Source organism: Culicoides brevitarsis, chromosome 3 (genome assembly GCF_036172545.1).
Source record: "Culicoides brevitarsis isolate CSIRO-B50_1 chromosome 3, AGI_CSIRO_Cbre_v1, whole genome shotgun sequence".
NCBI lineage: Eukaryota > Metazoa > Arthropoda > Insecta > Diptera > Ceratopogonidae > Culicoides > Culicoides brevitarsis.
In genome coordinates, this window is record NC_087087.1 from 10,322,368 (window position 1) to 10,344,593 (window position 22,226).

Consider the following 22,226-nt stretch of genomic DNA (forward strand, 5'->3'; position numbering starts at 1 on the left):
CGTCACTTTTGTGTGTTAAACTAAGAAAAAGACAGTACCAAATGGACATCATCAGCTCGGAGGCAGACAAAAATAATAAACATGCCAGCGCACGTGAAATCCGCACCAAAAAATAAAAATAAATCCAAAACGAAGCCTCCTTCGAAGAAGATGACCCACAAAGAAGTCATCGAGGAGCCCGAAGCTGCGGAACCCATAAAGACAAAAGATGACGCCAAGGCGATTGTCGTCGAACAAGAAATCAAATTCGCACGATGCTTGGCTGGAAATGACCCGAAAGTCAGAAATCGAGTTCTGAAAAACTTGAAAAAGTGGCTCAAATTGCGATCGGAGGGAACTTTTGGTGAGTTTCATGCAAAATTTATAAAAAAAAAATCAAAAATTTTTAAAAAATTTATTTTTTTCAGCATTTACCGACACGGATTTCCTGCGTCTCTGGAAGGGTCTGTGGTACTGCATGTGGATGTCTGACAAGCCCTTGGTGCAGGAAAAGCTCGCCGAAGACCTTTCATCGTTAGTTCACTGCTTCAACGATCCGAAAGTGAGTCTGCAGTTCTTCGGGAACTTTCTCGAGACAATGTGTCGCGAATGGTTTGGCATCGATCAATGGCGCATGGATAAATTCATGATGTTGGTGCGTCGGATATTCCGTCAAGTGCTTTTCAAGTTGCAAGAACACAGCTGGGACACGGAACTCGTGCAATTGTATGGCGCGTGGCTCGATAAGACAATTTATGACGAAACAAAGGCCCCGATTGGACTCACGATGCACTTCAATGACTTGTATTTGGAGGAAATTTCAAAAGTCACGGATGGAAATATCGAAACGAGCGACGTTCATGCATTGCTTGAGCCTTGCGTGGTGTTTTTCGCCAAATCACGCGACTTGCGACACATTAAACACGCAACACGGAACATTTTTCACAAGTTGATGTTCCAAAGTGAGCTCGGGCAAGACTATCAAGAGAAATTTGAGTATTGGAAACAAGTAAGTTGTTCAAAAATTTACTGGCAAAATGCTAAAATTTGGTCTTTTTTACATCCAGAGGACTGAATCAAAATATTTTGCGAGAAAAATTTCAAAAAATCACAAAAAAAATTTGTCTCAAATTTTTTAGAGACAAAAAATGAGATTTTTTTGTACAAAATTTCCCTTAAAAAATCAATTTTTTAAATTTTCTAAAATATTTTTAGGCTGGCTTCCCCTGCACAGACCTCGATGACTTGGAAGTAAACGTAGAAGTGCAAGAAGATAGCGAACAAGAGTCTGAAAATGAAGAAAACGGCGAAGAAGTTGAGAAAGAATTGGATGTTCGTGCCGGCAGAGTTAACGTAGTGTTAAAAGAACTCAAATTCGATCCCGAAGAAATCATAAATTTGTTCGAAAAGTATCGTTTTAAGGAATTTACAAACTCCAAAAGTCGTAAAACTATCAAAGAAATGATTCAAAAGTAAGAATTTTTACCCTAAAAATTATTTTTTCACTAATTTTTAATTTTTTTTTTTAGATTCCGTCGATTTGCTGCCGGAGAATTCCCCTTGGGAACCCACAAAATGCCCACAGTACAAGATGTTCGTGAGAAATTTGAAGATTTTGATCCCGACAAGAAGGCTCAGGAGCTATTGGATTACGAAGAGGAGCTCGTTAAGAATACTGTTTACATGCCGCCTCGCGTAAAACGCAAAATGGAATGGAAACAAAAGCATCTCATGAACGGAAATGGCGTGAAAAATGGTTCTGACAACGGTTGGGTTGAAGAAAACGACGAAAATGAGTTGCCCAAGAAGAAAAAGAAGAAAGTCGAGAAGGAAGAAACGCCCGTGAAAGACGCAAAAAAGTCAAAAGTTGCTAAAAAACTGAAAAAATCTGAAAATACTGAAGAAGATGTCGACATGGATCAATCTAAAAAAGAGGAAAATGCCATAAAACTCTTGAAGAAATGGGCAAAGAAGGAAAAAGAAATAGAAAAAAGTGAAAAACTATCAAAAGTAGCTGCTGACGAGGAGGTTTCAACGCCGAAAAAGTCGTTGGTGCTGAATCCCTTTGCCGCTGCCTCGACTTCGAAGAAGCAAAAGGACAAAAAGACCCCGACAAAAAGCAGCCTAAAAGGTAAAGGATTGTTAATGCAGACCCCTACTAACAACAAAAACACAATAAATACTTTTGATTCCAGCGAAAAACGCGTAAAAATTGCGCTAAACAAAAATATGGCGCAAGAAAAGCATGAATATATCGAAGCGGTGAAAAACTCGCCCGTTCCATATGATTCGTCGAAAAAACCATCAAAAGGTTTGCTCAAGCCGGGCCTTCTGCCAAGTCCGATTAATCCGTTTTACAAGAAACGAATCGGTTTGAAGTTTAATGATACATTATAAGAGAAATGTAATTTTGTTTTGTGAGATATTTTTTAATAATAATTAGGATTTTTAAATGGAAAAAAGTGTTTTATTTTTGATAGTCATTTTAAAATTTTTGCCCCTTGTTAAGTTTGAAAAGTTGAAATTTCAATCAAAAATTGTTCCAAGGTATTTAATTTATTTCAGAGAGATTTATTTCAATTAATTTTCGATTACGCCCAAAAATTTGTCAAAAAATTCATTTAAGTTAAAAAGGTAAAAAAAAAAATAAAAAAAAAATTATTTTTTGTACAATATTTCAAGGATTTTTTTTTATAAAATTTACTCGAATTAGTGTTTTTAAACATATAAAATTTTCCCCAAAAATATTTTTCACCAAATATCTGAATTTAATTTATGAAAATTTTTCGTCCATTTTCCAATTTTTATTGATTTTATTTTTGAATACAAATATTCTAAATTTATTTTTAAAATTTAAAAAAATTCTTTTTAGCGAATTTCTCTTATTTTTAAATAAAATTGCCTAAAAATATTTTTCAACATTTCAATAGAAAATGTCGTAATTAAGCAAATTTCTTTAGTTTTTTGTATAATTTTACCATAAACAGTAATTTTTCATGATTTTTAAATATAAAAATTCCAAAATATGTCAAAAATATTTGTATTTTATATTTAATTTTTATTTTTCCCCCTGAATTTTTTCGACAAAATCCGAGGGGGGGGGGGAGACAAAAAATGGATATATTAAATTTATTCGCCTAATTAAATTTTATGTTGAATTTTCTAATGTAATAGTTTTAAAAAATTAATTTGATGAATATATTTTTAAAATTCATCAAAATTTCAAAATTGTTAATATGACCTAAATTTAAAAAATTTTTTTAAAATATAAAAAAACTTAAAATTTTAAAATATAATTTTGAAACCTTTTAGTTTTTAACCCAAAATAAAAAAAAATGCAAAAAAAAATTAAAATATAAAAAAAATGTATTCTTTGTTTTGTTATTTTTTTTTAAAATTAGGTATTTGCTTTTCATCGAGACATTAAAAAATTTAAATAAAAATTTAGCAATTTTTGGAATTTTTTTTAATCAGTTTTTTTTACAAAACCTCACAGGGCTTTATTTTCAATAGACTTTAATTACAAAAAAATTCATACGTTTCATCTTACAATACATTCAAAGTGTCAATGTACATTAAAAATTCACTTAAAAAAAAATTTTAGTCTGCAAAAACTGCTTCATAACCGATTAATTTGACACGAATTGCCTTACAAGTACGGGCATCTTTAACAATTTCAATCACTCTTGGTGTCTCCCATGATAGCTCTGTAAAAAAATTTCTTTAAAAATCAAAATTTTATCGAAATTCACCAAAACTTACTCAAGAGAGTTACAAAATCCTCTTGATTTGGGATACTTATGATATCAGAAATTCCTATTTCCGATCTTTTCATTAAACCACAGATCGTCAATATCTTTGCAAACATTTTGATCAATTTTTTTTCGTTATCTGTGTACTTAAATTGATCCTTATTACGCGTTTCTTGTTCACGAACCAAACTTTGGAGCATCGGTTTATGCTGAATTTCAAATTGCTCGTCCTGAATTTGCTGAATTGTTCGCATTGTGGGAGTTTCAAAGATGTGAATCACGGGAATTTCCGGAGTTTCGTCTGCAGTTTTGTTAATTTTGCGTTGCAGGTCCGTTAAATTGATGTTTACGTGTTGCGTATTGATGACTGCAGAGTCGAGATGTTGTTGTTGCTCATTCAAAATGTGATCAAGCGTTGACATTAATGGCAAGGGCGAGTTTTGGACTTGATCGCGAATGGTCGATGTTCGACGGGTACTTGCTTCTTTGATCAAACACGTGGAAGGACGAAGAATTGTCGGTTTATCGATGATAATTGAAGGATTTGAGGCGGAATTTGATGCTTTTTGGGCGAGATGATTTAGCAAATCCGTGTTTTGAACCTTTTCAGTGATGTGCATGGCAGCAAAAAGTTTCTCCGTATCACTCAGACCCATTTCGTACGGAATATCAAGCATTTCATCGTCATCCTCGTCCTCGTTGGGATCAAATAAGCGCAAGCCATGATATCGACGTTTCACGAATCGACCAAATTTGGGAACATTATGCCCTACAAGTGTCGTCGGGACGTTTCGAACACGACGTTGACGCAAAACGGGCTCCGTTTCACTGACATCCGTCAAATTTGGCAACAAAAGTTGGGGTGGCGGCTCATTTGGCGGCTCTTCAGTTGCTCTAACTTCAAGAATTGTGTCAACGTTGGGCACGACATGTGGCTGTACCTCGTTCAACGTGTCAGTCATCAACGGAATTTGATCTGGAACTTGAGTTGTGACCGGTTGAAGAAGTTCCGTGTCATTTACCGACATAAAAGGTTGTCGTGGGCTCTTTGAAAGGCGTGTCACTCTAGATTGTTGCTGATCTGCTAAGTGCGAGACATTTTCGTCACTCTTAATCGAGAAATTTGTTGTACGAGGAGCAGCAGTAGCGCGTTGTGGCGAAATTCGGAACTGAGGAACCTCTAAATCAAAAGCCATAAAATTATTTTCCAATATTTGTTGGTTCTCCGGAAAGGTAGCGGTCATATTTAATCGAAGATCGGACGGAAGAAGCTCAAGAAATTGTCGTTCGACTTCTTGAGGTGTCAAATTGTTGCCTCCAAAGTCATCAAGTATCAAATTTTCACCACCAAAATCGTTGGGCGCCATTGAATCCGGCATAAAAGAGCTCACAGCACCAATTTCTTCATTGAGAGTTATGGAATTTTCTGCCGAAACATTGGGATCTTCACGCATTTCAGCTTCAAAAACATCCAATGGAGCTAAAGTTGTGTAAAATTTATCCAATTCACGAGACCAATCCATGCTACGTGGCTTGACGTGACGCAAAGGTTCCGGAAAATACTCGGGATCGTCGCCGTTTCCGTATCCTGGTTGTTCGTTTGGATGCCAAGTCTTCTTTTTCTTTTTCGGATGCATCAATTGCTTGCTGAGAGCCATTGCCTGGTCATTCACTTCCCCATTCATCTTCATGCAAAAGTTGAAAGCTTGATGTGTGAAGTCGGATTGCTGTCCAAACGTCTTAAATTCCATTCGCAGGAACTCGGTTGGATCCATTTTGCTGTTTTTAAGGGAAAAATTGAATAATTTTGAGAAAAATACAATGAAAAATGCAACTTACTCCAATCGCATAACCTCACCATGTTTCAAGGGACTGTTATTTAAACACAAACCCGTGAATTTATCGATAATTTTCTTGTCATCTGGATGCCCAGCACGAGCATTGTCAATTGGTGGATTATCAAGAGGCATTTTTGCCTATAAAGTCACTTAAAATACAGGAAAATAAGGAAAATTCGTGGAATTTCACGAACGAGCGACGCTGACAACTTTAAAAATGTGACATGGGACCAAGAGCGTAGTTAGGCCGATACAATAATTCCAAATGTTTCAGGTTTCATATACCTTCTGAACATTAGGTAGGATGTATATCGAAAAAAAGTAAATTTTTTTAAGGATTTTATATTTTTTTCAATCAATTTTAGGGAGGGATGAATATTTTTTTTTTCTCAAAATTGATAATTTTTCACAAAAATATTAAAAATGTATGAAAAAATTGAATTTTAAACTGATTCTAACGGAAATTTTGACTATTTTCAAAAAAAAAAATTAGGTCAAAAATGTACTGAAATTTGAAATATTTTTTTTATTTTAGATATTCGATACTCGATATCTCGATATTTGAGATAAAAATTAGGTGGGAGGAAACCTGAAACATTTGGGATTGTTGTTTTAGCCTTAACCAAAAAATTTTTGGAGTGACACGAAGAACAAAAAAAATATTTTTGAGCTCCAAATTCTAAAAATTTTCATTAAAATTTAAATTTTTTTTAGGGGATAATGTCGTCAAATGGCCGAATTTACTCTTAAATTTAATTTTTTTTCGGAACGATCGTTTTTGATCCTAAAAAATCAATTTTTCAAGGTTATTTTCATTTATTTAGGCAAAATATTCATCATCATCGTCGTCATTATTGTCTCTGGTAGCAATACTAGACTCTCCTCTCGATCCAGGCTGAGCTTCGATACTTCCTGAAGGAATCGCACCCAATTTCGGATGCTTTTGTGCTTCAACATCAACATTAATAACGGTATCAGCCAAGGCTGCATGTAATTTTTGACCAAGTTGAACATGCTAAAACAGAAAAAAATCATTTACGCGCCAATTTTTCGTCAAAAATTTCGATTTTACTTTTATATTGACATCCATATTTTGTGCCATCTCCAAAAAATATTTACCAAATAATTTACCAAAAGTCATACTTACATACCTTTTTTTAGAATTTTTCACGTTTTTTCATTTTAAATTTTATTTTTTAAAATTTAATTTCATTTTTTCACTTAAAATGGTCTGAAATCAATTTTAAATTTAATTAAAAATATTTTTTTTTATTTCAGGCTTTTAATGAAATAAAGTAGAATTACTTACACAGTTACGATTTTTTTGATTTAAAAATTTGAATTAAAATTTCATTTCAATTTTAATTTTTTATTTTAACATTAATTTTATTTTGAATAAATCTCATTGTAATATTTAAAAAGTACGGAAAGTTGAGTCTCGAAGTGATTTTTATGTTTTTTTTTTAAACTTTTTTGTATGAAATTAAGAATTTTTAGTCAAAAATTGCACTTTTCGTCGCTTAAGAAGTTCAAAAATTTGTCTTTAACAGTCTTAAAAGTTGTTTTGTCGCAGAAGAAACGCAACTCCAGCAAAGAAAATCATCAAAAACATCGAAAATCCCGTGTTTGTAGCTGCATTTGGCACTCTTATCGCTCCTTGATAACTGTCGACAATGTGAATTTTCCATCCCATGTTCGCTTGTGTGAAACTGTTGTAGTAGACAATGTCAGGCCACGACGAATTCGGCGTAATTTCGAGATAAGCGGGATCTCCTGCGGAACAATCACTCTCCAACGTTCGATTAAACTTTTTAAAAGTCATGAAATTATCGTCTAAACGTCGATCTTGTCCTTCTGGATGTTTCGCCAAGCATAAAGGACCTGCTGCTGTAGGTTTCGGTCTTCCGCGTCTCGTGAATTCCACGCCAGCTAAGACACGAATTTCACTTTGTTTGGCATCCGTTAAGCGATCAAAGCCGCCTCGAGGTTCATCCGTGATGACCAAGGGGTGATAAAACTCCGCCGAATGCGGATTATTGCCGCCGCGAACTTTAAAAACGTACGTCAAGCCACGCCGAAGCCACAATTCGGGAATCAGAAGGCCATTCAGGTACCAAGCGATGCCGTTGCTCACGTGATTCGTTAGTCCAGCGTATCCTTTTCGACCTCCGGGAGGACCCAAAGTTGCTGTGAACGATCGCACGGATCTGTCGTAGATGTGAGATTGCTCCCAAATTTCGGTTTTCTTCTCGGGCTTCGTTTCTTCCTTGAACGCGAAACAATCGTTGTACTTTTCGACCGGATTAAAGTCGATAATGACATCTCGTTTGGGATAATAATCGTGAAAAGCTGGTTCGCGGTTCGAATCGAGACGCCCGAGAGCCCAAACCATGTACATGGGACGAGTTAGCACGTAAGGTTTGTCGCCATCGTCCGACGAGAGAAGATTTCGCCGGAAATTTACTTGATTTACGCCATTTTCGCGTGAAAAGAGCAACATTTGGTAATTATCCATGCCGCCAACAGCATCATCCTTGCAAACTCCCTTGTTTTGACCGAGAACTTGAACGCACTAAAATTTAAAAAAAATAATTTAAATTTTTTTAAAAGAAATTTTATGAAAAATTCTTACCGGAGCTAAAGAAGTGATGTTATAATCCAAGGCAAAACCTTGATTTCCGCCAATTATGTAAGCGACGGCGACGTCAGCTCCCAACATTTGACTTTTTTCTTGTGATCCGGAGATTCCAAAGGCCATGTAATGATCCTCGCCGACTTGTGAAGTCAGTTGTAGCGTTATTTGCGGTCCAAAAACCTCCCATGAGACCCGGTATAATTTGTGAAGTTGACGACAATTGGGAAGAGGTTCGACAAGAGGCTAAAAAAATCAAGAAAATAATTAGTTTTGATATAAATTTTAGTGAAATTTGAAGAAATTAGTATAAAATTGAACAAGATATACAAAAAAAAATGAGAAAAAATAATCATAATTTTACATTTTTCAAAGAATTAATTCCTTTTTAATCAATTTTATTAAAAAAATGAAATAAAAAGTTCAAAATTTATTGATTTTGTGAGGAAAATAATTCAATGTGAACTAAAATTTTCAAAATTTTTGGCTCTTTTACCGATTGTTGGTCATTTTTGTGAGTTAATTTTGGTAAGTTTAATTTTTCTTAATGAAATATCTGATTTTTTATCATTTTTTTTTTGCGAATTTAAAAAAAAATTTACCAAAAATTGAAAAAAATTATACCGAACATGAAAAAAAATTTTTCATTTCGTTGATTTTTTAAGAAAAAAAAAAATTTCTTGATTTTAAAAATTTATCAGAAATGAAGCAAAATTTTCAAATTTTGTAAATTTTGTTGATGTTTTCTATAAAGACTTTCTTTTAAAATATTTTCTTTTAAAAATTAAAAATTTTAACAGAAATTTAAAAATGAATCTTGAATTTTGTTAATTTTTTGAAAAAAAAGTTATTTATTTTTTATTTTTTACCATTTTAAAAATTTTTTATCAAAAATTGATCGAAATTCCATCAAAAAAGACGAAAAAAATTTAACTTTGGTAAGGCCGCTCCAAATGAAAATCAAAAATAAAGTCCGATGCCCCATTTTAAAAGTCGAAAATCCAATGGGGCAAAATAAAAAAAAAGTTAAAAATTTAACCAAAAATTACCGTTTTTGGGTGTATTTTCATAATTTTTCAAGAAAGTTTTCAAAAAATTTGAAAAATTTTCAATTCATTCTAATTTTTGTTTTGGAAATCATATTTTATCATAAATTTTCTTCTCTAAAAATATTTTTCATAAAATTATTAATTTTTTTTTTCAAAATTTTTTGACAGTTTTTTTTATGAAATTTTTTTCTTTAATTTTTAATATGAAATATTCTGAAATCTATTTTAAATAAGCAAATTTCAAAGTAAATAGTAAAAAAAACATCAAAAATATTATTTAACGCTCTAAAATTTATAAAATTTTGTCATTTGGTATGAAAATAGTATTTCAAAATTTTTTTTTTATTTTGCCCCCCCCCCATTTTATTTTCAAAAATTTTGGACTTTATTTTTGATTTTCATTTGGAGCGGCCTAAATCTCTCTAATTTTTTTTTATGAAATATTTTATTTTTGATTATTCTAATAATTCTGGACTTTAAAAAATTTTTTTAAAAATTAAACAAAATCTTCAATTTAATTTTTTTTTTAATTTTTCGAAGAAAATGATTAAATATTGATCTTTAACTTGCAAAATTTTGACCGTTTTGAGATCTTTAGTTAAAATTTTCTTCCAAAATTTAAAAATGTCATCAAAAATTTAGAAAAATGTTCAATTTCGATGATTTTTTAAAGAAAAAATTCAATTTTTTTTAAATTTTGACAAATTTCAACCATAAAAAGACATTGCTTACCAAAATTTTCGTCAACGACGGCGGCACATTCAACACATCCGGCATGTAAATCTGCGCCATCACCTCATTCGTGTGCAAATCATAAACACTGAACCAATTAATATTAAAAATCGTCTTTCCTCCCGGCAATTCCAAACGAATTGTTTCATTATTGTACTTCCGAATCGGATCCAAACTACAAAAAAAAAATTTTTTTTAATAAAAATTTCTCTTTAAAAAAAATTTACTTACTATCCAAGTTCATCGGGAATTTTAAATCCATTGGCATTGGGCGCCGGACCTTCTCCCGCCCAAAAATGTCCTCTTAAAGCACGTCCATTGTAATTAAAATTGGGAATCAAAATCGTTTGCGAGTTCAAAACTTCGATACTGCCACTGCTAACTTCACCCGAAGCTTCACTATTTCTCGCTAGCGCGCCAATTTTTTGCGTTACAGGCGGCTCAAAGTCATCCGGGATGTAAACGTCGCCGAAGGTGTTCTGCGTGTTGATGTCATAAATCGAAAACCATTGAATTTCTACGAGTTTTTTGTTGTCCGGAAGGCGCAGCGTGAACTCATCGTTGAAATATCGATCCAGAATGTTCGTTCTAAAAGGTAAGTTTTTCATTAAATTTGATTTTTTAAATAAAAAAAATTAATTTTTGACTTACTTTCCATATTTATCAGGCACAATGAAGCCCTGAGGCCCGGGACGATTACTTGCACCGGCCCAAAAGTACGTATCGGCGCCATTTCCGTCGTAATTGAAGTTCACAAACAGCAACGTGTACTCGTCGACCGCATAAACATCGCCCGACACCTGATGATGGTACGTATTTAGCTTTCCCAGTTCTTTTCCGCGGTAAATTCCGTCATCATCACTTTGGCTTGCTGCAAAAAAAAATCGGGTTCGTCACTTGTTTGTCACAAATCTTTAGATATTTCACTCATAGACACTTGTTGACATTGAATTGATTAAAATATTTCGTTTTTCATTCATTTTTTCCGCTCTCTTTGGAACCTGTTTCCACACAGAAACACACAAAAGACTTGCACTTTCGTTCGAAACCCAAAGCTACTGTCAAAAAAATTCAACGTAAGCAAAAATGATTGATTATTTTCCCAAGTTTTACGTAAAAATCCGGTATTTTATGACACAAAATTGAATTTTAACCTTTTTATCAGGTCTTTTGTTCACTCAAAACCCGAAACTTACCAACTATTTGTAACTGTGCTAAAACTATGACTAATAAGTAACAGCTAACTAACAAAATTTGAGATTTTTTTAAACATAATTTTATGTTGAATCTCCATAGTTTTCTGTATTTTTGCATTTTTGTGTGTGTTTCGAGTGAAATAATACTTTTATTTTACATGCTTTTGCACGAATTAACGCTAATTTTAACACTAAACTATTTTATTTTATTTTTTTTCAGTAGTGACTTCACTGATTTTGGTCTGCAATGCACAGCAGCAGCATTTGAATGTCATACGGAAACTATCTTTCACAACACTTTCGAGTCTTAAGTCGTTACGTTGGAGTTTAAGTTGGGCAAGAAGTTGATTTGAAAGAGGAACGTGCGCAGTGCGGAGTTGGAGTAAGACGTTTGAAAAGAGAATCCGTTAAGAAAGTGTTTAAAATCATAATTTTTTTCTTAAACTAAATTTTTTTTTATAAATTTTTAGGTTTTGTGAAGGACTAAAATTCATTCAAGGACTCGAAAGGACTCAAAATTTTTACATTAACGCTCTGAAACTTATCGACAAAGCCAAAAATGATCTGCTCCCGGAATACTTGACAGAAAGATTAACAACGATGGGCGAATCACAACCTTGCTAATCAGGCCTAAAGTAATCGAAAAAACATAAATTTAAAATTCTGGATTGAGCTTTTGAATTTTTAGACATTTTTTAATAAATTTGAGGGTTTTTAAGTATCTCTTTGGCATACCCAACCAAACTAAAATTGGCTAAAAACACTGAAGCTCATTCCAGAATTTTAAATTTACGTTTTTTTTAATGATTTTAGGCCTAACTAACTAACAAAACCATCAAAAAATCTCATGCCATTTTTTTCGATGAAATAATGAGATAGGGTGATGTGGCCTTTGAAGAAGAAGCAATTTCAGATTGCCAAACTATCTGACGAGTAAATTTCCTTTTTTTTACAAAGGATTGAGTGAATACAACAAAATGAAACGAGTAGTAACATCATCGACTGATACAAGAGAATTTTTAAAGAACTTTTACAAAAATTTTGAATTTTACGCAGTTTGAACTGCTTTGACGGGATAAAAAATCGCATAACTGCAATTTTTGACAAACTTGAGTTAAAATATGTCTCAAGACGAGTATTTTTTTTTTTTTTTTTTTGATACATTGAGAAATTTTTCAAAAAATATTTCAATATGTTAGATCACATAATTGCTGACAAGCCAAATTTCAAAATATGTCAAAAAAAATTTTTTTTTTAATTTAAAAATTTTTGAAAATCTTACAAATGAAAGACTTTAAAATTTTAGTTTTTACAGAAATTTGGATAAATTGCAATATTTTACTTTTTCTCGACAGAAAAATCCCAAAAGCTATACTTTAACGATCAGATAAAAACATTTTCTGCCAAAAATTGCTTTTATTGGCCATTTATTTCCTTTTGTGAGTTTAAAATTGAAACAAGAGTTTCAAATTCAATTAAATATTAAAATTTAGTTTCAAGTTTGGTCGAAGCAATTACAAAGATTATCTTCAATTCTTAGATTGAATTCTGATCGAGACTATTTTGGTTTAATTTGTAATCCAAATTTTTAATTACTATCAATTTTTTTGAAAATTCAGCCCACAAGAGGCTCTTGTTTATTCCTGTTTAATTAGCTTTTCTTCTTTTTTCCTTCCTTTTAAGATTTTTCAAAATCTTGAAAAAAAAATTTTTTAGAAGTTGAAAACTTCATTTAACTTTTTTTTTCTAATTTTTTGATTTTTTTTTTAAAGAATTGTTTTTTTCTTTCAAATCTTTAAGTTTTGCTAAAAATATGAAAAATTATTTTAAAAAAAATAAAAAAAAAATACTTACAATTTTACTAAAAAAATCTCTCAAAAAAAAATTTCAAAATAAATGTTTAAGCCTCAAAGTTAAAACTCATCGTTTCTTAGCACATTTTTGCTCCATTATTAACATCAACCGTAATTTTAAAGACCTTCTAATCGACAACTACTTGACCAATTCTCTTTCAAACTGTGACAAATTGCAGTCCCAACCATATTTTGCTGACGAAATGACCATGACCTGCAGAAAAAAAAAGTAAACAATTGTCTCAAAAATTTATTTTTTTTTTTGTTTTTGAATAAAATTCAAATTAATCCATTATTATTCAAAACGATTTAATCTTCGCAGCTTTACATTTAATTTTTTTTTTTCATCTTTTGCATAAAGTAGAGTATTTTGGAAGCATAACAGATTACCATCGTTGTCATTAAAAAATAGATGATCCCGCGTTTAAGGTACAATTAGACACCTGATGGAATGCCATAAAGATAAACCGTTTTTTTTTATTTAATTAAAAATTTATGCTAAATTAAATTTATTACTTGAAAACATGATTTTTCGTGTACTCGAAAAAGACTTCCTTCCTGAAAAAAAACAAAACTGAGGACTATTAAAATTCTGGTTGCTTGAAAATTGACCAAATTAACACCTGAACCTTGGCTTATTTCAGAATTTTCTCACCTCACGACAATCGGACTTCATAATTCAGAGACAATGACAGGAAATATTGGCGGTTAACAACTTCTTAACTTTAAAATATTCTCTGTGACTTGATTGTTTATTAACTGCCTTCAGCACGGGGAACATTATAACTTGACAATTAACACGTTGATTTATTGCCTTTGAGCTGCGTCGATTTTTTTAGACATTTGCAAAAAAAATTTGAGTCAACGAAACACCTGCTGCTCGAACTTTCTTGAACTTTTTCTCTTTCATTATGACACAAGAAGCGCAAGTTGCATTGTTACACATTTCTCGACACATAACTCGACAGCGCAGCAGCAGCTCAGCTGATTACGTCTCATTATTATTATTTTTAATAACTTGTTCTTCTCTCGTGGTTGTTGTTACAATTATGTTATTGTAAGACAATGCGAGAAAAAAAAGTGAGTAAAAATGTGTTGAAATCTTTTTTTTTTGCTTTAACAAACAACGAGAGAGCTTTCTTCTTGCCAGTCATTTTAAATTAATGGTTGTTGGTTCTCTTATGACATAATCTCTTAGAGAAATATTAATTTGTCGGATGGAATTGTTTTATGATGATGTGTGATGTAGCGTTTAATTATGAGATTAATTTAAATTTTTAACGCTTTTTGTGATTATTTTTTAAATAAAAATTATTTTTCAATTAAAAATTAATTTATGAATTAATTCTAAATATAAAAAAAATATGAAAATTATAAACAATTATAAAAAATTTTAAAAATAGTTTTAAAGAAATCCAAATCAAAAGAATTAATTTAAAAAAAATAAAAATTATATTGTTAAAAATAAAAATGTTTAAAAAATTTTAAAATTTTATTAAAAAAAAAAATAATTTTAAATTGATCTTAAACCAAAATTAATTTAAAATTAAAAAAAAATACGTTAAAAAATAATAAATTATAAAAATTAATAAAAAACAGAATTTTCTTATAAATTTAAAAAAAAATTAAAGATTTTTATTTTCAACAATATAATAATTATTTTTTTTTAAATTATTTTCTTAACTATTCTTTTGTTTTAGAAATTTTTTAAATTATTTTTAAATTTCTTATAATTGTTTTAAATTTTCATAATATTTTTTTTTTTAATTTTTAGAATCAAATCAAAAAATATTATATTAAAAAATAAAGGTTTTGAAGAGATTTTAAAAAATTTTAAAAAAAAATAATTTTATTAATTTTTTTTTTTAAATTAGACTTAATTCAAAATTTCATTTTGAATACATAAGTTCTCGAAGATTAACTATAAGTCATCAGTTTTTGCATTTCAGATTAAGAAAATAAAACTTACCTGAAATTTTCTTTTTACTTTTAATTAAATCCAAAAACTTTCTTCCAAAAAGTTACGCAACTTGCATCGATAACTCACTTTGACAATACGGAAGCTCCATATCTTTCACCAACAGATGATGATGTTGTTGTTACTGATGCCGAGACAAGAGACAAGAAAGATGATAAAATAAGTAAGTTGCAGTTTTGTGGGAATTGCATTTAAATTTATTTGACGCTCTTCTTTTGTCTTCTTTTGCTGCTTTATCTCTTTATTGCAGTTTTCTTTTTAATTTTCCGCAAGATTTTATCAACTCTACATTATTGGACGAGAGACGAAGACGATCTTCTTTTCCTCGTTTGTTTGTCTTTCTCTCCCATTCATTGTCAACAAGACACTTGTTTATCGCCTCGATTGCATCACAACCAGAAACACTTTCGGCGCAGAATTCGTCGTCATAAAACAAACACAAAATGGGCAATCAACGTAATTAATGTACCATGCAAAAAACACAAAAAGGCAACAAATCGTTGACAAAAAGTGACAATTTGGCGCATCTAAACTGTTTAACTTTAAAAAATAAAATTTACAGTAAATTTCGTTGACAGAATTTCTTGTGAATCGTCTTTATCTGAACTGAACAATTGACTTTTTTTATTCATTTTTTTTCTTAAGTCGAAGATAAATCATCCAAAAAATTTTTTAGATCCTTAAAGAAAAAAAATCTACCTGCGGTGAGAATTTTTCGAAATCGTGAGAACTGCTTAAAATTCCAAATGAATTAAGTATCAGGACATCAAAAAACTGAAGAAGTTCTGAAAAAATTTTAAATTTTTATGAATATTTATAAATTAAAAAAAATCATGAATTGACAAAAAAAAAATACAAAAGAAACCACAAAGTCAACTTTTTAACAAAGGACTCCCATTGTTATTTTTTAATCAAACATAAACAACTTACCAGGGGAACAAATTTTTGAAGAACTAAAAATCTTATAAGAAATTCCTGTAAGAAACCCGATTTCCTGTAAGTTTGTTGTGTAAGAGCGTGTTTGTTACAAGTCATCGCACACACAAGACCTACTTCTCATCAAACGCGCATCAATGGATTTTATCACCTCTTTAAGGGGTTTTAACTCAATTATTTTATTTTTTTCTTCGAACAAACGCAATTTGTGACAATTTTGCACGTTTCTAACAAATTATTTTGTTATGTAAGTGAGTTGCGCTAAGCTTGCGTGGTAACATTCGTCAACATTATCAGATAGTCTCATTGTGGCGTGGCAAAATAATCACACATATATATTGTTTTATTGCATTATGCTGCAGATGGAAGTGACATTTTTAGTTTCTTTTTTTGTCTAGTTATTTAAATGGCTCCTGTACATCGGAAACGCAAAATTTGGAAAAAGTCCAAAACAAAAGTTGTTTCTAAAGACAAAACCTTCAATTTGAGACGGAGAACCGTGATCTAACTCAATTTTCAAAAATGGGTACATGAGCCCTCATAATAAGAGGATTTTGGCTGAAAAATTTTTTTTGATCAATTTTTTTCGCTAACATCTTTAAATATTTTGCTTAAAAAATATTTTTAATTTATTGAAAAAAAATAATTTTGAAAAATTTTAAGGACATTTTACTAACTGGAGAATTTTTTAAATAATATCTTTGGTGGAAAAAATTATGAATTTTAAATAATAACTTTAATTCAATAATAATTAAATTATTCAATGAATTAAATAAATTAAATTATTATTTTTAGTTTTATTTTACTTATTACTTCATTTTGTAACTAAATATTTTTTAAATTTTTTTTCTGAAATATTTAAAGAACATTTTCCCAAAAGAAAATTTATTTTTAAATTTTTTAAAAGGAAAATTTATGAATTTTAAATTCATAATTGATTTTTTTTTCATAAATTAATTTGAAATATTTTTTATACATTGATTAATTTATTTAGATATTAATTTAGTGTAATTATTAAATTTATTAATTAATCAATTTTATTATTTTTTTTTATTTATATGTATTTTTATTACAATTTTTTTATTATAATTATTTATTTATTAATTTATTTTAATCATTTATTAAAAATCATAATTTTAGGAATTAATTTTTCATTTTTGGTAATTTACCTCATTTTTATATTTTTTTTTTTTTCAAAAAATTGTTACCTTTTTCTTAAAATCTTATTTTTATTTTTAACTTAAGGTAAAAAGTTTTTAAATCAAAATAATTTTAATTCTTTTATAAAAGCACGAAATTAAGTCTTATAACAGAACACTTATAAAAAGTTAAAGTTAATGAAAAATTTTCGCAGATATTTAAACAGTTCAGGTTTTTATTGTTAAAAACGACAAAAAAAGTTAAATATTTAAAATCGATTTTTCCGAAATCAAAAATTGATCTTAAAAGGTTTGAAAAAATATCACAAAAGTAATTAAAATTAAAAAAACATCTTTAAAATCTCAAAATAAAAATTTTTATTAATTAAAGAAAATCTTTTTCTAAAAATTTGCTAAAAAAATGCATTCCTTTGCACTCACAACTCCAACTTTAAAATAAAAATGTCTAAAAAACGACTGACAACAAGAAATTAGTTCAATTCTCACGAGTGCACCAACAATGTAAAAATCACACTCTAACTAAATATTGCATAAAAAGCAGCAAGAAGTTCGAAGCAGAAACAAACGCTGGACAACTAAACGTTTGTTAGTCATCGGGTTAAGTTATTATTATTGTTTTATGTCTTTCGTAGCATTTAGCAGCATGCAGAAGTAACAAACTGCCTGATGAATGAGTAATATCATAAACTTACCAAGGAATATTGCACCTTCTATGCCACACAGAGCCATCGTGCGTCGTTTACTTCGCAGTTTCTGTGGAAGGGAAAATTTTTGGCCACGTACCGCAATGACAATGGGCATAAGGGGTTGTGTGTGTAGCTCAACCGCAAGGTCACCAACGAAGAAAATTGTGCTGTATGTGAGATACTGAGATAGATTATAATGGCAGAGCAATTTTTTCAACTGTATTTTTTTTTTTTTTTTTTTGAGGAAAAAAATAACAATGGTGCATATATGGTTAAGTTTTGGAGAGAAAAAAAACTATATAGCATTGTGCCAGCAACTATCAAAGCTCATTTTGATTTGCGCCTTCTTGTTAAACAGAAGCTTTGGTAATCCAAAAAAAAAAAAGTTAAAAGTGATTGAACTCGTGCAAAGATGGGATTCGTGTCTCATCAAAAGGTTAGTTTTTAAGAAAAAAAATAAAAATTATAAAAAATAAGAAAAAATGAAACAAAATAAGAAAATCGAAAGTAAAAGTGACTCAAAATTAAAAATTTTAAAATAATAAAAATATTAAAAATAAAAAGAATAAAAAAGTGAATTTTGCTAAAAAAAAAAGTTTTTGAAAAAATTCTAATAAAAAATATAAAAATATTTTTAGGACTCGAAAATCGAACAACTTTGACTAAAAATGTGTTAAATTTTAAATATATGTGAAAAAAATCTTTAAAAATTTAAATTATAAACAATAGTAAATTTTTACTTTAATTTTGGATATAAAAGTAAAAATTTAAATTAAAGCAAATTTAAAAAAAAATCAAGAATTGTAAAAAAAAAAATTAAACGACAAATTTAAAAAAAAAGTGTTAAAAAAATTATTTAGAACCTAATTATTTTTTTTCTACAATAAGTTCTTACTTTAAAAATTTGTATTTAAAAAAAATAATAAGGCGAATAAATTTAATATTTTCATTTTTTGTCCCATGAGGATTTTCTATTAAAAAAATAAATATTTTTGAATTTTTTGTTTGTAATTTTTTAACGTTTTTAGACGTTAAACGTTGATTCTTAACATTTATTTAATTTTAGTTTATATTATTTTAAAATTTAAACTTAAAAGTAAAGAAAAATCAACAAAATCTCCAAAAATAAAAATTTTTGAAAAAAAAAATAATTTTGGTCACGTGACTTTCAAAAAAATGTTTTTCAACATTTCAATAGAAAATGTCGTAATTAAGCAAATTTCTTTAGTTTTTTGTATAATTTTACCATAAACAGTAATTTTTCATGATTTTTTAATATAAAAATTCCAAAATATGTCAAAAATATTTGTATTTTATATTTAATTTTTATTTTTCCCCCTGAATTTTTTCGACAAAATCCGAGGGGGGGGGAGACAAAAAATGGATATATTAAATTTATTCGCCTAAAAATTAATTTTTTAATAAAAATAATATAAAAATTAATTTAGAAAAAAAACAATTTTTATTTATTATTTAAATAAAAAAATAAAATTAATAATTAATTTATAAAATTTGAAAAATTAAATAAATCATTTTAACCAATTAAATTAAATTAAAATAATATAATTTTAAAAAATAAAATAATTTTTTTTTAATTAAAAAATTAAAAAAAAAAAGTTGAAAAATAATTATTGAATAATTAATTTAAAATAATTAAAATTAAAAAAAAAATTATAAATAATTTATTTTTTTTCTTTTTTCAGATGTCAACAACAAAGTTGATAATCTGCTTGATAACAATTAGCCTTTTACCAAAAACGACACTTTCTGTCACCGTACCCGACGTCTCCTCGTCAACATCATCCACAACGGAGGCAACAAGCACGACTAGTCAAAAAACGGAAGTAAACACAACCTTTTCCGTGAGCACATCTGAGAGCAAATCCTCCGACGATCTCGACAAAGACGAGAGCAAAAATCCCCAAAAACTCGAAATTATCAAACAAATCCGAAAAATTAACGCTGACGGCTCTTACACGATTGGCTACGAAGCTGAAGACGGCACTTTTAAGATTGAAAGTCGCGATGTTTTGGGCAACGTGAAGGGCACTTATGGCTACATCGATGAAAATGGCGAAATAAAGCGAGTTTCGTACACGGCAAATAACGCAACGGGCCTCAAAACGGTGTCAGAAGACACGGAAACGGAAGAAACGGCGCAGTTGCCAAAGTATAACAATCGAACGAGTGCTTCGACAACACGTCGTCCCAACTTATCAACCACGAAATCGAGTGTCGTGCAAAGTATTCCGCGTCGTCGTTTCCATTTCGAACGAATTCATGGCCCGAATAAGGTTGGGCAGGAAGTTAATTCGTTAAATGCTGCCGAACCAACGACAACTGTCGTTTATGCGACTTCTATCTCGAGCACAGCAAAGCCTGTGTTGCTCGTTCGCCCGACCCAAGTCCCGTATGGGGTGAAACAATCAGCGAGCGTCGAACAAATAAGTCGTCCTGAAAAGTTGGAAATGAATTCCGTGTCAAAAGTCAGTACAAATGTCAAAAATACGAAGAAAAAGGAGGAAGAAGAAGGTTCGAATAAAACTCGAAACCACCTTCGACGTCAATTAAGTTCAGAAAACACGGAAAATTTCGAAACGCAACAACAAATAATTTACGGACAATCATCTGGAGACGATAACACTCACATTTATGGCGGAGGTCCATCAGCTTCTGTCTCTGTACGTCCCTTATATAACCCTACAGCAACTCCTCGGGTGCCTGTTCAAGTTCTCGCCGCGAGACAACGTGCTGCCCAACTTCAAAATACGATCGGAAAAAGTCCCAGCACTACCACAGAACGAGTTTATGTGAAATCCCCCAAACGCATTGATGAGAAACAGCGTTACGAACAATCCACAGAACCCCAAACCGCAGGTCCTGTAGTTGAAATTCCCCCGGGAAGGGATTTAAATGAAGGAGCCGAAGACGAAAGACGTCAATTCCGGGAGAGACCTACTTATAGACCTCGAGAGTATGTTCGTTACGTGCCAACTACCGTACTCCCGGTGGAGCAAAGACACGGATATCGGAATCCAGTAGGAGTTCCCCCGATTCCTCTTCAAGCGTATCGTCCCGAGGAACAGCAGCAACAATATTTGAGAGAAACTACTCGAGTTCCCGTTCGTCGTCCCTCTTCCGATGGGTATCAGGAGCAAGCTCAAAGCCCGGAGTATCGGGAGCAAGGAGGACGTCCTGCAGCTGCTGGATACCCTGGAGATTATCAACATCCGTATCCGCCTCCTTATGGCTTTAACAATCCATATCGCGGCGGAGGTTCGCCTTTCGATTATCCCGATAGACCTTTAACCACGAGAGATTTCGAAAGACTTTTACAACTTTTGATCTATCGTCATACGCAATTGCAACGTTATGGCGGCGGGGGTATTGGAGGTTATGGGGGCCATCCTTACTACCCTTCAGCTTCTCCTTATCCTCCCTCAGCTCCTTACTACGGATATCAAATCCCTCGTCCTCCGTACTACCAAAATAACCCCCTTTACGATCCGCGTTACGAAAACCCTAATTACAGTCCATCGACTCCATCACGACAATATCCTGCTCCTCCTGCTTCAGGTCCTTCGAGCGAAGCTCCGTCCGAAAATGAACAATCACTAAATCAAGTGAACCCGCAATATTACGATAGTCAACGCACCATTCCGAGACGTCGGCAATTCTTACCCCCGCCTCCCGCCCCATCACGTCAATACTCCTCATCGACACAAGTGCCCTTCCACGATGCCGATTACGCGACAAACACGAATCAATTGGGCCCAAATTTACCGGATTACCTTCCGCCGCATGTTCGTGAAGACTTGCTCTATCGCATGTTTATGCTCGCGCTAAGAACTGATCCAAATTATGCCCATGCAGCAGCAGCTTCGCAGCCAGAGCCAGCGGGAACTGTGCCGCATGCCTCGAGTATCGAACCGACAACTATTGCGCCCGTCACAAGTCGAAAACCCGTCAGAAGTGTACAGATTTTAGGAGAAGAGGAACCTTAAACATTAAAAGCGAAAAAAAACAATTACGCCGTGATAGATCTGACTCGTTTTGTAATACTATTAAATAATTAATGTGCATGTGTAATATAAAAAAAGACAAAAAACGTTTAATTTTTAAGTTTAAAATTCTCGTGTCATTTGTAAAAATTGTAAGAAGGCTTAATTTCACACTCTTTATAAGGTCAGCTCGCTATTATAACGTAAAAATTAAAACTTTTTAACATATATATTAACAAAACAATCAAATTTCGTAGCACACAATATTCCATAAAGTCGCTTATGAAGTAATACACACAATATAAAGCAATAATAATAAGCAAAAAAAAAAACAATCACTTAAATTTTTCTCATTACAAAATAGTTCTCATAATTGTGTTACGATTCTAATTTCAATGCATAATTATTACATTTTACTCTTTTTTTTTTTAACT

At 31.1% G+C, this 22,226-nt stretch overlaps 4 protein-coding genes across 6 annotated transcripts; 2 read left to right on the top strand and 2 right to left on the bottom strand.

Moving 5' to 3' along the window:
• The first annotated feature begins 75 nt into the window (after positions 1-75).
• LOC134833250 (ribosomal RNA processing protein 1 homolog) lies at positions 76-2,519 on the top strand. Of its 2 annotated transcripts, XM_063847511.1 has the most exons (5): positions 76-343; positions 408-988; positions 1,195-1,451; positions 1,509-2,110; positions 2,175-2,338. In XM_063847511.1, the coding sequence occupies exons 1-5, from the start codon at positions 82-84 to the stop codon at positions 2,186-2,188; spliced, it is 1,716 nt and encodes a 571-aa protein (XP_063703581.1). In that variant the 5' UTR covers positions 76-81; the 3' UTR covers positions 2,189-2,338. The 2 variants fall into 2 exon arrangements, with proteins under 2 accessions (XP_063703581.1, XP_063703580.1); XM_063847510.1 differs by having other exon boundaries at positions 1,509-2,519.
• Positions 2,520-3,548: 1,029 nt separating this feature from the next.
• Positions 3,549-5,704, bottom strand: LOC134834455 (uncharacterized). 2 transcript variants are annotated; one of them, XM_063849146.1, is made up of 3 exons: positions 5,590-5,704; positions 3,742-5,510; positions 3,549-3,686 (listed from the first exon to the last, which is right to left on the bottom strand). In XM_063849146.1, the coding sequence occupies exons 2-3, from the start codon at positions 5,504-5,506 to the stop codon at positions 3,580-3,582; spliced, it is 1,872 nt and encodes a 623-aa protein (XP_063705216.1). In that variant the 5' UTR covers positions 5,507-5,510; positions 5,590-5,704; the 3' UTR covers positions 3,549-3,579. The 2 variants fall into 2 exon arrangements, with proteins under 2 accessions (XP_063705216.1, XP_063705215.1); XM_063849145.1 differs by having other exon boundaries at positions 5,571-5,702.
• Positions 5,705-7,005: 1,301 nt separating this feature from the next.
• Positions 7,006-11,410, bottom strand: LOC134834861 (protein Skeletor, isoforms B/C). The gene is made up of 6 exons (XM_063849657.1): positions 11,179-11,410; positions 10,634-10,853; positions 10,214-10,570; positions 9,983-10,157; positions 8,202-8,447; positions 7,006-8,141 (listed from the first exon to the last, which is right to left on the bottom strand). Exons 1-6 carry the CDS (start codon positions 11,294-11,296, stop codon positions 7,122-7,124), a joined length of 2,136 nt encoding a protein of 711 aa, XP_063705727.1. The 5' UTR covers positions 11,297-11,410; the 3' UTR covers positions 7,006-7,121.
• Positions 11,411-18,203: 6,793 nt separating this feature from the next.
• On the top strand, positions 18,204-21,795 carry LOC134835180 (uncharacterized). Its single transcript, XM_063850051.1, has 2 exons — positions 18,204-18,227; positions 19,495-21,795. The coding sequence occupies exons 1-2, from the start codon at positions 18,204-18,206 to the stop codon at positions 21,793-21,795; spliced, it is 2,325 nt and encodes a 774-aa protein (XP_063706121.1).
• The last annotated feature ends 431 nt before the right edge of the window (positions 21,796-22,226 follow it).

What these genes read in the sequence shown, in the direction of transcription:
- LOC134833250 (XM_063847510.1), top strand. Translation starts at nt 82, where the DNA reads ATGCCAGCGCACGTGAAATCCGCACCAAAAAATAAAAATAAATCCAAA. An exon ending in AATTTGAGTATTGGAAACAA is followed by an intron (nt 989 to 1,194) that starts GTAAGTTGTTCA and finishes AAATATTTTTAG; the next exon opens with GCTGGCTTCCCCTGCACAGA. An exon ending in ATCAAAGAAATGATTCAAAA is followed by an intron (nt 1,452 to 1,508) that starts GTAAGAATTTTT and finishes TTTTTTTTTTAG; the next exon opens with ATTCCGTCGATTTGCTGCCG.
- LOC134834455 (XM_063849145.1), bottom strand. Translation starts at nt 5,701, where the DNA reads ATGCCTCTTGATAATCCACCAATTGACAATGCTCGTGCTGGGCATCCA. An exon ending in GGTGAGGTTATGCGATTGGA is followed by an intron (nt 5,511 to 5,570) that starts GTAAGTTGCATT and finishes CCTTAAAAACAG; the next exon opens with CAAAATGGATCCAACCGAGT. An exon ending in GGATTTTGTAACTCTCTTGA is followed by an intron (nt 3,687 to 3,741) that starts GTAAGTTTTGGT and finishes ATTTTTTTACAG; the next exon opens with AGCTATCATGGGAGACACCA.
- LOC134834861 (XM_063849657.1), bottom strand. Translation starts at nt 11,296, where the DNA reads ATGCAAAAATACAGAAAACTATGGAGATTCAACATAAAATTATGTTTA. An exon ending in AGCACAGTTACAAATAGTTG is followed by an intron (nt 10,854 to 11,178) that starts GTAAGTTTCGGG and finishes TTTTTTTTGCAG; the next exon opens with CAAGCCAAAGTGATGATGAC. An exon ending in CGTCGTTGACGAAAATTTTG is followed by an intron (nt 8,448 to 9,982) that starts GTAAGCAATGTC and finishes TGATTTTTTTAG; the next exon opens with CCTCTTGTCGAACCTCTTCC.
- LOC134835180 (XM_063850051.1), top strand. Translation starts at nt 18,204, where the DNA reads ATGGGATTCGTGTCTCATCAAAAG. An exon ending in GATTCGTGTCTCATCAAAAG is followed by an intron (nt 18,228 to 19,494) that starts GTTAGTTTTTAA and finishes TTCTTTTTTCAG; the next exon opens with ATGTCAACAACAAAGTTGAT.